General features: G+C 37.8%; 1 protein-coding gene across 1 annotated transcript; it reads left to right on the plus strand.

Annotated features, from left to right (window-relative positions):
- Window positions 1-404: 404 nt before the first annotated feature.
- LOC133547604 (oocyte zinc finger protein XlCOF19-like) lies at window positions 405-8,176 on the plus strand. The gene is made up of 2 exons (XM_061893221.1): window positions 405-535; window positions 6,398-8,176. Exon 2 carries the CDS (start codon window positions 6,448-6,450, stop codon window positions 7,444-7,446), a length of 999 nt encoding a protein of 332 aa, XP_061749205.1. The 5' UTR covers window positions 405-535; window positions 6,398-6,447; the 3' UTR covers window positions 7,447-8,176.
- Window positions 8,177-14,315: the final 6,139 nt, after the last annotated feature.

Here is a 14,315-nt window from a genome sequence, read left to right on the forward strand (position 1 = left end):
ATAGTGAGTGGTGCACACTTCCTTCAAACACGTGTTTCACTGGGACAATAGTGAGTGGTGCACACTTCCTTCAAACACGTGTTTCACTGGGACAATAGTGAGTGGTGCACACTTCCTTCAAACACGTGTTTCACTGGGACAATAGTGAGTGGTGCACACTTCCTTCAAACACGTGTTTCACTGGGACAATAGTGAGTGGTGCACACTTCCTTCAAACACGTGTTTCACTGGGACAATAGTAGGTGGTGCACACTTCCTTCAAACACGTGTTTCACTGGGACAATAGTGAGTGGTGCACACTTCCTTCAAACACGTGTTTCACTGGGACAATAGTGAGTGGTGCACACTTCCTTCAAACACGTGTTTCACTGGGACAATAGTGAGTGGTGCACACTTCCTTCAAACACGTGTTTCACTGGGACAATAGTAGGTGGTGCACACTTCCTTCGCCCGGCCACAGAAGACAAAAAAGAGTTGCTGGTGTAACAATAGGAAGAATATATTCCACTCCTCTCTTGTACACGCGGCTTATGAGGTAATATACATGATATATTTTCATATTATTTATCTTATTTACCTCATATGTTGTTCGAAGCTAACGTGCTAGCTTTAGCCCGCTAGCAGGCCTTTGTAGCAAATGCGAGCGTTTTTTTTTTTTGAGGTGTGTATTTTATATGTTCTCTATGAGAATTATATTGACTTATTTAATACTGTAACTGTTTTTTGTTGTATATTACAGTCACGCTTAACATCATTGAATATTTGTTACTAGAAAGAAACGAACGTCTCGAAATTTAAGTCTGGAATAAGTCACATGGTATAATGATAATAATAATAATAATAATAATAATACATTTTATTTGATATAGCGCTTTTCAGTGTACTCAAAGATGCTTTACAGGATGAAAAAAAATTATTGTTATTGTGATGACAGTGTAATATAATGTATTATTGCAGTGGTCTGCTTTATGTTGGTGTCAACTTTATTAGCAATAAATACAAATGATGTTTGCACGCACTTCTATTACCTTGATAACATCCATCCATTTTTCTACCGCTTGTCCCTATTTGGTGTTGCGGGGAGGGCAGGGGGTGTTGGAGCCTATCTCAGCTGCATTGGGTGGACATATCATGGAAATTAAATCAACTGATGTTTGTTATTACGAATACACTATTGGCACAATTGTAAGTGATTAATGCTTATTCAGTCAGACTAAAATAAATATTTAATTAAATAAATGTTAAATATTAAAAATAGCTTTAATATACTGCACACAAAATGAATTTGCATCAATACTTTGTTTGTAGTCGAATCATGAGGTACCCAAATATTCTAAAAATATGTTTATATTTATAAATTTGTATATATATATATATATATATATATATACTTGCTGGCAATTGTTACACGTGCTTCACTGCACTTCTGTTTGTTTTCCATTGGTTTTAAGTCATACTTGATCATTTCATGATATTGCCATATTTTTGCTGAAAGGATTTAGTAGAGAACATCCACGATAAAGTTCGCAACTTTTGGTGCAGACGATGACATCACAAGTGTGGGGGCTCCTCACATATTCACATTGATTTTAATGGGAGCCTCCAACAAAAACAGCTATTTGGACCGAGAAAACGACAATTTCCCCATTAATTTGAGCGAGGATGAAAGATTTGTGTTTGAGGATATTAATAGCGACGGACTAGAAAAATAATAATAATTAAAAAAAAAATTTATGTTTTTAGAGACATTTATTAGGATAATTCCGGGAAATCCCTTATCTTTCTATTGTGTTGCTAGTGTTTTAGTGAGTTAAATAGTACCTGATAGTCGGAGGTGTACGTCCACGGGTGTCTTGACGCGCTGTGTCTAAGAGGAGTCGACGGCAGCTTTATGGATGGCACAAGCTCAGCTTTTCTCCAGGTAAGAAGCAACTTTTTACCACAATTTTCTCAGAGAAACCTGCTGGTTGACATTCGGTTGGGATCCATGTTCGCTGTGATCCATAGGAAAGTTTCACTTCTGGGAATTCTAAACAAGGACTCATCGTGTGTTTGTGTGGCTAAAGGCTAGAGCTTCCCAATTCCATCTTTCTACTGTGACTTCTCCAATATTAAGTGAACAAATTGCAAAAGATTCAGCAACACAGATGTCCAAAATACTGTGTAATTATGCCGTTAAAGCAGAGGACTTTTAGCTGTGTGTGTGTGCAGCGCTCATACTTCCTAAAAACCCGTGACGTCTTGCGTACACGTCATCATTACACGACGTTTTTAAGACGAAACTCCCGGTAAATTTAAAATTGCAATTTAGTAAACTAAAGCGGCCGTATTGGCATGTGTTGCAATGTTAATATTTCATCATTGATATATAAACTATCAGACTGCGTGGTCGCTAGTAGTGGCTTTCAGTAGGCCTTTAACACCACCATTTAAAAACGAATGCTTATCAATCATGTGAATTATGTTTATATAGCGCTTTTCTCTAGTGACTCAAAGCGTTTTTACATAGTGAAACCTAATATCTGAATTACTGTCAGGGGGTGTTGTTGCTGAACCCCAAGATGCAGAGATGGCGGCAGGCATTGTGCAGGAAAACATGATTTAATTTAACACTAAAACAAGAACAAACAAAAGGGTACAAACAAAAGGCGCGCACAAGGCGGAGAACAAACTTGGCTATGAACAAAACTAGCACAAAGGCTAACTGGGGACTAAAAGCAAAAACACTTACTGTGACACGAAGGAACTATGACATGAGCAGAGTGAACAGAAGTAGACACAACACTACAACGATTAGTATAAATGACATTGACAGGTAGTGGTGACATCCACACGACACGACAATAATCCAGCACTGACTGGTGGGGAAGGCAGCTTTAAATAGTATCTGGCTGATTGACACCAGGTGTGGCCAGGTGCCAATCAGCCACAGCTGGGGAGACAAAGCACTCAGGGAAACAACCAGGAAACAGATAAATAATGGCGCTGACAGGAAATACTACACACAGAGGAAAAACTAAAACACAACCAAACTGTCAGGGGCAAGCCGGACAGTTACTTTTCAACCAGTGTGGGTGGCACTAGGAGCAGGTGGGTAAAGAGTCTTGCCCAAGGACACAATGGCAGTGACTAGCATGGCAGAAGCGGGGATCGAACCTGGAACCCTCAAGTTGCTGGCACGGCCACACTTCCAACCGACAGGGCGCTCGCTCCCGCTGACATGCCGGTCTTCAAGTGACGGCGTGATAAGAACGCACCGTCACAATAAACAAAACAAAACACTGGCGGAAAGTGATATTCGTTTAAAAAAAAAAACAAGCAAACTGGAGTTTTGACCCACAGAAGGCAGTTCGGTTAAAAAAAAAAAACACTCTGCAATCCAGGGACGCCCGGACTTAAGGAAATGCACGTCCTTTTTGATTTCAATGCGTAAAAAGACATAAAAAGTGTGTTAACGCCAACACTGGTTATTAATGTGATTATCAGACAGCAGTCATTTCCATTAGACAATATTCAAATATAGCTGGGAGTGTTGGAACCATACCAATATTTTGCTACCGGTACCAAATTTATTTTGGTACTTTTCTCAATAAAGGGGACCACAAAAATTGCATTATTGGCTTTATTTTAACAAAAAAAACTTAGGGTATATTAAACATATGTTTCTTATTGCAGTTAAGTCCTTAAATAAAATAGTGAACATGCTAGACAACTTGTCTTTTACTAGTAAGTAAACAAACAAAGACTCCTAATTAGTCTGCTGACATATGCACTAACATGTTGTCTCATTTATACACCTATTATTTTGTCAACATTATTAAGGACAAACTGTAAAAATGGATAGTTAATCTACTTGTTCATTTACTGTTAGTATCTGCTTATTTTCTCTTTTAACATGTTCTATCTACACTTCTGTTAAAATGTAATAATCACGTATTCTTCTCTTCTTTGATACTTTACATTAGTTTTTGGATGATACCACAAGTTTGGGTATCAATCCGATACCAAGTAGTTACAGGATCATACATTGGTCATCTTTAAAGTCTTCATGTGTCCAGGGACATATTTCCTGTGTTTATAAACATAATACTGTATACATTTTAAAAAAAGTGAAATAAAATGTTGTGATACCAAAAAATATTGACGTAATCATAGTAGTATCGGCTAGATATGTGGCGTTTGTTTACATTTTGATGCCGGTGAGCTACGGTGTGTAGTGAAGCATGTTTAGCTGTTCCTCGTCCTCCAGTGATAATGTTACCTGTGAGAAACGTACTTTATTTGTCGCCATGGAGGCGAGGATTAGTGATTTAGAAGTAGCTAAACACTGCCGACGGCGGATGGATATTAGCCGCTAGCTAGCTTGCTATGTCTTAAAGCCCCTCTTCCTGAGGGTGTTTCAGTGTTATAACTTCACCTTTATTGTTAGTTTTTAAGCCAAAATGAATCCGTTGTTCCTTTTCTGTCTCCACGCTGTGTCTGCTTGTAAGTACTCAGTGATTGTGTGCCGCCGAACATGCTCGTCTGCTCGTAAACCCGCAATGTCACGACGTGACTTCGATGCGAGGGTACGGTACAGCGAATGATTCATTAGCGGTACTATACCAATACCACTATACTGTACAACCCTAATAGCTGGTATTGCCCACTTATAATTAAAATAACAAAATAATGTTTGCTTTCATCAGATATGTTCTAGTATTGTATATGTGGATGGGGGCCCTGCTTTGGAAATAATGTGTGTCTCTTTCAGAGATCAGGTTTAGTTCCACTTGAAACATTGACATGTTGCACAATGAGATGAGTGCTGTAGCACAAGCGTGGGATAACGTCAACAGTTGTGGAACTTTCTAACAAACACAGTGGAAAGTAGTTGGAGAAAAATGAAACAACGCAGATATTGCTTTCTCCTTTTACTGTTAACTCAAGATAAAAACGGGATCTCATTGGAAGCGATAGTTATGCGCAGACGTCGTTTTAGGTAAAACAAAATGGTGTCTGCCAATGTAGTTTACTACGTCAGTAGTTGTCAAACTTTTTTCACCAAAAATACTTGGCTGTCCAAGTATCACCTCAATGAACTTTCAGGTTCATTCAATATAGGAAACTAAAACACTGTACTTAAACAATTAAAGAACATTTGTCGTACCATTAGTGGTACACTTAAATCGGTTTTATGTGTGTGTGTGTGTGTGTATATATATATATATATATATATATACATATATATATATATATATATATACATATATATATATATATATACACATGCATATATAGAGTCGCGATCAAAAGTTAACATACACCTGTAAAGAACATAATGTCATGGCTGTCTTGAGTTTCCAATCATTTCTACAATTCTTATTTTTTTGTGATGTAGTGATTGGAGCACACACTTGTTGCTCACTAAAAACATTCATAAAGTTTTTTTTTTTTTATGAATTGATTATGGGTCTACTGTACATGTGAGCAAATGTGCTGGGTCAAAAGTGTACATACAGCAATGTTAATATTTGGTTGCATGTCCTTTGGCAAGTTTCACTGCAATAAGGCGCTTTTGGTTTTTGACCACCCCTCTTGACAAAATTGGTGCAGTTCAGCTAAATGTGTTGGTTTTCTGACATAGACTTGTTTCTTCAGCATTGTCCACACGTTTAAGTCAGGACTTTGGGAAGGCCATTCTAAAACCTTCATTCTAGCCTGATTTAGACATTCCTTGACCACTTTTGACGTGTTTGGGGTCATTGCCCTGTTGGAACGCCCAACAGCATCCAAGACCCAACCTCCAGGCTGATGATTTTAGCTTGTCCTGAAGAATTTGGAGATAATCCTCCTTTTACATTGTCCCATTTAAAGCAGCAGTTCCATTGGCAGCAAAACGGCCCCGGGGCATATTACTACCACCACCATGCTTGATGGTGGGAATGGTGTTCCTGGGATTAAAGGCCTCACCTTTTCTCCTCCAAACATATTCCTGGGTATTGTGGCCAAACAGCTCAATTTGATATTCATCTGACATGGACGGAGCTAAGATCTTCTGGAGGAAAGTTCTGTGAAATACCCCAAAATAACTTGTAGTGTCTTGTTAATTTATAGCCAAAAATGTTTTTATTTTATAGATATTTTCAAAGCAGAAACATTTCCTTAAGGTCCTCTGGCACCCCATAGGGGACCCGTAAGGTCTGGGCCTCTTAAGACCTCACTGTAGGTGCTAATCGACCTGTTTCTTCACCTTTTTACCGAATTTGAAAGCAAAAGAGTCCACAAATAACCGAATCGTAAAGCAGAATTGAAAATTAAATCTGAATTGGTCAAATCTTATCAATATCGCTCCTGACATGTGACTGAAAAAAAGATGGACTCCTCTCGACCATGTTTGTCTTCCTGTGTCCTGCAGACGTCTGTGAAGAACATCTTCTCTCTGAGCAACAGAAGTGGAGCTTCAGGATGGGCAAGGAGGAGCCACAGCCCTTCCACATTAAGGAGGAAGAGAAGGCGCCACATACATTGCAAATGCAAAGGGAAGAAAATAACCCACTGACCTCGCATTTTAAAGAGGAAGAGGAGGAACACAGCATCAGTCAAGAATGGTTGGAGAAGTTCCATTTGATTGTGAAGAGTGAAGATGATGAGGTGAAAGGTGAAAGTGAGGAGAGGGGAGGGGGGGAGCCTCCAAGCAGCAGCTCAACACAACACATGACAACAGAAGCTGATGGAGACCACTGTGGAGGATCACAAGCAGACAAGCTCTTAGCTCCACTATCAGATAGTGAGGACACAACGTCACACTCTCCTGACACTGATGATGAAGACTCTAAAGATGATAAGACATGTCACACTGACAACACTCACTTCGCATGTTCTCACTGTCACAAAACTTTTAAGTACCATTGTCGTCTGGTAAGACACATGAGAACACACACTGGAGAAAAACCTTTTTCATGTTCAATCTGTCGTAAATGTTTTACTTTAAAGCACAATTTCAAAGTACACATGAGAATACATACTGGAGAACAACCTTTTTCCTGCTCAGTATGTGGTAAAAGATTTGTATTAAATCAAAGTTTAAAACTACACATGACAACACACACTGGAGAAAAACCTTTTTCATGTTCAATTTGCGGTAAAGATTTTACTCAAAAGCACAATTTTAAAGCACACATGAGAACACACACTGGAGAAAAACCTTTTACATGTTCAATCTGCGGTAAAGATTTTACTCAAAGGTACCAATTCAAAGCACACATGAGAATACACACGGGAGAGAAACCTTTTTCCTGCTCAGAATGTGGTAAAAGTTATGTCATAAATCGAAGTTTAAAAGTACACATGAGAACACACACAGGTGAGAAAGTGTTGAGTTGCAGTGTGTGTGGTGAAAGATTGTCTTCTAAGTACCAGTGTAAGAAACACAAGTGTGCTGGTGAGAACAGCAGCAGCAAATGAAACTGCAGGATTTGAAATAAACTGTAAAAACTTTAAGTTTAAGTAACATCAGCACAAGTAACATGTGTGACATAATAATTTGGAACAACATATGCTGCCATTTAAGCGCCATCTTTTTCATGGACACCCCTGTTTATTTCAGCAAGACAATGCCAAGCCACATTCAACATATGTTACAACAGCGTGGCTTGGTAAAACAAAGAGTGCGGGTACTTTCCTGGCCTGCCTGCAGTCCAGACCTGTCCCATGGAAAATGTGTGGCGCATTATGAAGCGTAAAATACAACAGCGGAGACCCTGGACTGTTGAACGACTCAAACTCTACATAAAACAAGAATGGGAAAGAATTCCACTTTCAAAGCTTCAACAATTTTCCTCAGTTCCTAAACGTTTATTGAGTGTTGTTAAAAGAAAAGGTGATGTAACACAGTGGTGAACATGCCCTTTCCCAACTACTTTGGCACGTGTTGCAGCCATGAAATTTTAAGTTAATTATCTTCAAAAAAATAATAAAAATTATGAGTTTGAACATCAAATATCTTGTCTTTGTAGTGCATTCAATTGAATATGGGTTGAAAAGGATTTGCAAATCATTGTATTCTGTTTTTATTTACCTCTAACACAATTTCCCAACTCATATGGAAACAGGGTTTGTATGTCCCTGGACCTTTATGCAATAAACAATGTATGATTCAAATACAATTGGGTACAATAAATGTAGTTAATATTTGTGGGGATGTTTTTTATTCTATTTGTTATCGCAGTCAATTTTTAAATGTTTTCTTTATATGACTTACATGTAGTTTCCAGCTTACTTCATCATGTAGACTAACTCAGCCTGGAGGATGTGTGTAATGTTGAGATGTATTGGAGATGACTTGGTTTGTTTGGATGTTGTCAACCTGTCAATTGTTCTATTTAAACATGTTGTCAGATCTCACGAGAGAAACAAGCAACCAGCTCTATTACTTCTTCTTCTTACTGGCAGTTTGCAGCCATGACTTGAAAGGTTTATACTGCTATACCTTCAAGGTACTCAAAGGGCTTTGACACTATTTCCACATTCACCCATTCACACACACATTCACACACTGATGGCGGGAGCTGCCATGCAAGGCAATAACCACGACTCATCAGGAGCAAGGGTGAAGTGTCTTGCCCAAGGACACAACGGACGTGACGAGGTTGGTAGAAGGTGGGGATCGAACCAGGAACCCTCAGGTTGCTGGCACGGCCGCTCTCCCAACCGCGCCAATCCCTTTCGGTGTTTTGTGCAACTGACTCTGACTTTGTCTTATCTCTCTATTTTTGAGGTAAAACTGGAGCTTTTGAAGTGTATTTCTGGTCTTGTCATCCTCGTCCGGACAGAAGGGCGACACGGCAGAGCGACTGGATCCAAACAGACGTCGGAGACGCTTTACTGAAGCAAAAGTCGCTTAATTACCAGAGAGCGTCATTTACACAGGACTGCAGTTCCTGGGAGGAGGTCAGGTCAAATATGGAGGACTCCTCTCCTGGAGAAGCCAAAGCATCGTTTTCTATGTTCCTTCTTTCACTGTCTGGGTGTGCGCTAAAGCTAAACAACACCACCTGACCACAGAAGGAGATGTTGGTGTGTAAATATCTGGAAAACAACTGCTTTAAGTCAGAACTTAAAGGTTGGCGTTTGAGCTAGACAGGTAGTCTCCTTTCAAGGATATGGTTGTCAATTGTTTTGCATCTCGAAGTCCCAATTGGGGCCTCTTTTCCTACGAGACCTCAAAAAAGACAGGCAGTAGAAAATGGATGGATGGATAGCTAATCAAAGAAAAACAATAAATAAATAAATATATGTATATATATTCGCATATATAGATATAATTTATATAATGCCAGAATAAATTTAAAAAGAACATGAAAACCTCCCACATTCTAAAATACATTATAAAAATGATTAGCATCAAAGACAATAATAATATCATGAGTGTAATATGTATTTATTGTTTTTCTTTCCTTATGCTACTGTCGTTTCAATACATTGTTTTTTTTATTAAATCAACATAAAAATATACAGGATACACTTTCAATTAGTGCATCAACCCCCCACCCCCCCTCCCCCATTCACACTCATCCACACCCACTCACACAAAAAAGGGTTGTTTCTTTCTGCTACCAAAATTGTGGTTCCCACAACATATCTAGCACAGGCGGCAAGGGACACAGTCCCTGAAACACACATGATTGTGTGTGCCGAACATTATCATTAATTACTATTTTGTATGTAATTGTTTTATATTATTTTACTTTCTTTTTTTATCCAAGAAAATGTTTTATATTTCTATTTTTTATTTATCTTATTTGATTTTAGTTATAAAATAAAAAAAGGACCTTATCTTCACAAGACCAGGTTATTATTGAAATTAGACTTTTCTAAAGGTTTTTAAAACCAGGTCCAGTCCAGATTGATTGATACTTTTATTAGTAGATTGCACAGTACAGTACATATTCCGTACAATTGACCACTAAATGGTAACACCCCAATAAGTTTTTCAACTTGTTTAAGTCGGGGTCCACCTTCATCAATTCATGGTAATGTCCAAGTGGGGCTCAGCAACACACACCCTCATCTATGTACAACAACAACAACAATTAGGGAAACAACAGATTGCGTATAATTTATAAACAAAATGACATTTTCATAAAAAAGCATTTGTGTATAGTCTATATTATGTCCAAGTCAGACTCAACACACACTTTCATTTTGTACACTCAAAAATCGGGGACATAACAACAGATAGCATTTATGTTGCTGTTGTTGCATGTCTATAAACATTATTACATTTTCACAATAAGCCTTTAAGGATTTCCCATCTTGTTTCATGTTTTTTGGCATCATTCGCACGTCGACAGAGAAGGGAGCCGAACGCTAATAAGTCAGTCTCATTACTTTTTCTCCAGTTTTTAAATATTCACGTCGTATAAAATACATCTTTGAGTCTTTATTTAGGGATAAGATTGTCTTGGTGCGCGAGAAGCATTTCGCCGCGTTTCGTGCTGACTTAGCTTAGCTCGCTAGTTAGCTTAGCTTGTTAGCTGCTAACAAAGACGCAGAAGTTGTCAACACATCGCTGAGCAGCTAAATATCATCTCTGACCAGACTGTGGGGTCTTAAGGGCTCGTCGTCACGGGACCGAAGAGAACCCCAGCGGCGGAGGAAAACGAGGACATTAAAAAGTCACTTCAATGTCTTTCACAAGACGTAAATGACATACGGATTAAACAGGATATAATTCTTAAACGAAGTCATGGAGCTCCGTATGTGCATCCAGGAGAGGGGTAAGAAGATTGGCAAGTTGGAGAGGAAAGTGGAAGATCTGGAGCAGTATTCTAGACTGAATGATGTGATCGTGACGGGGCTAAAAGTGAAACCCCGCTCATATGCACAAGCTGTGGGGAGCGAGAGTGCATCTAGGGACCCGGAGGCTGGCTCGGTGGAGGAGCAGGTTGTGGCCTTTCTGGCTTCCAGAGACATTCATCTGGACAAGAACTCAATGGAAGCGTGTCATCCTCTGCCTGCGAAGAGGGACGTCATCCCTGCTGTCATCCTGAGGTTCGTCAACAGGAAAAGAAAGACTGAACTCATGAAACAAGGGAGAAAGCTAAAAGGCACCAACGTATATTTGAATGATCACCTGATCAAAAGGAATGCAGATATTGCAAAAAAAGCCTGGCACTTAAGGAAGCAAAACAAAATACAGAATACTTGGGTCACAAACTGTAAAATAGTCATAAAACTGAACGGATCACCTGAACAAGCAAAAGTGCTGGTTGTTAGAGACATACAGGAACTGAAGAGATATGAATAAATATGTGAATTAGTGGGACAAGGAGAGTTAAAAAGTACATTTACAAGTTCATTCAATGGCATACAATCAGTCCTCTGATATTACAGACAACAATTTAACAATACAACAAAGGATTCTAGATTCCGAGCTTTTTGAACTAAAATCATCTGAGTATACTGATCACAATTCATTAGACTTGGAATATCATCTCGATCCAGATAATATGTTTCCATCATCTGACTCCATTAACTGCAAATACTATTCAGAAAGGGAATATAATAACTCAATAAAATCAAAAGGCACATTTTCAGTCATCCATTTTAACAGTATGCAAATTCCAGTGCAATTCAAGACTACTTACAACATTTTGTGAATCCATTTAGCATAATTGCTATATCCGAAACATGGTTTAATGAAGCAAAAGGCATTGATTTTGAGATAAAGGATTATAATTTAAACTATATTAACAGAACAAATAAAATGGGTGGAGGAGTCGCTATGTACGTTCATAAGAAATATAAATACAAAATATTAAAAGACATGACTGTATCAGTAAATGATATAGTTGAATGCTTATCAATAGAAATCATTAATGAAAGGAAGAAAAACATCATAATTAGCTGTATATGCAGGTCAGCAGGTTCAAATGTGGAACTATTTACTGAGTGGGCTGAAAAAACTTTCTCAGAAATAGTTAATAAAACAATATTTATTTGTGGGGATTATAATATTAATCTCATGAATCCAAATAACCACATAGCAACATAAAACTATATTAACAGGATGCACAGTATGAGTTTATACCCAACCATTACAAGACCGACTAGAATAACATCGCACAGTATTCATCGATAACATCTTCACTAATAATATGCAGTCTTCAAACATCAGTGGAGTAATGATCTGTGACATAACCCATCATCTGCCTGTATTCACAGTCTATAATGATGAGACCAGTACACACCTGAATCCACAGCAAAAATATACTTACATAACCCATCATCTGCCTGTATTCACAGTCTATAATGATGAGACCAGTACACACCTGAATCCACAGCAAAAATATACTTACATAACCCATCATCTGCCTGTATTCACAGTCTATAATGATGAGACCAGTACACACCTGAATCCACAGCAAAAATATACTTACATAACCCATCATCTGCCTGTATTCACAGTCTATAATGATGAGACCAGTACACACCTGAATCCACAGCAAAAATATACTTACATAACCCATCACCTGCCTGTATTCACAGTCTATAATGATGAGACCAGTACACACCTGAATCCACAGCAAAAATATACTTACATAACCCATCATCTGCCTGTATTCACAGTCTATAATGATGAGACCAGTACACACCTGAATCCACAGCAAAAATATACTTACATAACCCATCATCTGCCTGTATTCACAGTCTATAATGATGAGACCAGTACACACCTGAATCCACAGCAAAAATATACTTACATAACCCATCATCTGCCTGTATTCACAGTCTATAATGATGAGACCAGTACACACCTGAATTCACAGCAAAAATATACTTACATAACCCATCATCTGCCTGTATTCACAGTCTATAATGATGAGACCAGTACACACCTGAATCCACAGCAAAAATATACTTACATAACCCATCATCTGCCTGTATTCACAGTCTATAATGATGAGACCAGTACACACCTGAATTCACAGCAAAAATATACTTACATAACCCATCATCTGCCTGTATTCACAGTCTATAATGATGAGACCAGTACACACCTGAATTCACAGCAAAAATATACTTACATAACCCATCATCTGCCTGTATTCACAGTCTATAATGATGAGACCAGTACACACCTGAATTCACAGCAAAAATATACTTACTAACCAGTTAGAAGAGAAGACTCTTTCAATCTATTAAATCAGGACCTAACAATGCAAAACTGGGATTGCGTGTACAACAAAAAGGAGGTGGATAGTGCCTTTGAATCATTTATAGATATATTTCATTCAATGTATAACCAAAAATGTCCAATAAAAAAAAAGAGAAACAACAACAAAACTTTAAAGTGCCCATGGTTAACCAAGGGTTTACAAAACGCTTGTAAAAAGAAAAACACTTTATATAGACAATTCATCAAATCAAGTAATTTAAAACCTGGCTCCAAAAATGAATGTACAAAGAAACTGATTGAAGACTCTGAACATAGATATAAAACATATAAAAATAAATTGACTGATATAATAAGGACTAGTAAGAAATGATATTATAGCAATCTATTACATAGGAATAAGAACAACACTAAGGAGGTGTGGGGAATACTTAACACTATAATTAAAGGCAAATCAAAAAATAACTTGTGTCCTAGCTATTTCACTGCTAACAACCAAGATAATTATAATATGAATAATGTTGTGGAGAGTTTTAACAGTTTCTTAGTAAATGTCGGATCAGAATTGGCAGCCAAAATCCCTGATTATAGCAGCAATGAAATGGAGTCACTGATTGAAATGAATCCAATGAGTATGTTTCTGTTGGGAGTAACTGAAGAGGAAATAATAGATGTTGTTCATAATTGCAAAAATAAAACATCTACTGATTGTTTCGACATAGATATGACACTTGTGGAAAAAAACATACATTCCATCACCAAACCACTAACTGACATATTTAACCTGTCCTTCCAAACAGGACAATTTCCTAATAAAATGAAAATGGCAAAGGTAATACCAATATATAAAAATGGGAACTAACGCATCTTCACAAACTACCGACCTGTCTCTTTGCTCCCGCAGTTTTCCAAAATCTTAGAGAAATGATATAACACTAGATTAGAGAAATTTATAGATAAACATAAGATAATTAATGAAAGTCAATACGGTTTTAGGACAGCAAGGTCAACATCTCTGGTAATAATTGATGCAGTAGAAGAGATAACCAAGAGCTTAGATAGTAAGAAATATGCAGCTGGAATGGACATGGATCTGAGGAAAGCATTTGACACCATTAATCATCAAATATTACTGAAACAATGATACAGATATGGA

The sequence above is a fragment of the Nerophis ophidion genome, unplaced genomic scaffold (genome assembly GCF_033978795.1).
Source record: "Nerophis ophidion isolate RoL-2023_Sa unplaced genomic scaffold, RoL_Noph_v1.0 HiC_scaffold_135, whole genome shotgun sequence".
Classification (NCBI taxonomy): domain Eukaryota; kingdom Metazoa; phylum Chordata; class Actinopteri; order Syngnathiformes; family Syngnathidae; genus Nerophis; species Nerophis ophidion.

What these genes read in the sequence shown, in the direction of transcription:
- LOC133547604 (XM_061893221.1), top strand. Translation starts at nt 6,448, where the DNA reads ATGGGCAAGGAGGAGCCACAGCCCTTCCACATTAAGGAGGAAGAGAAG.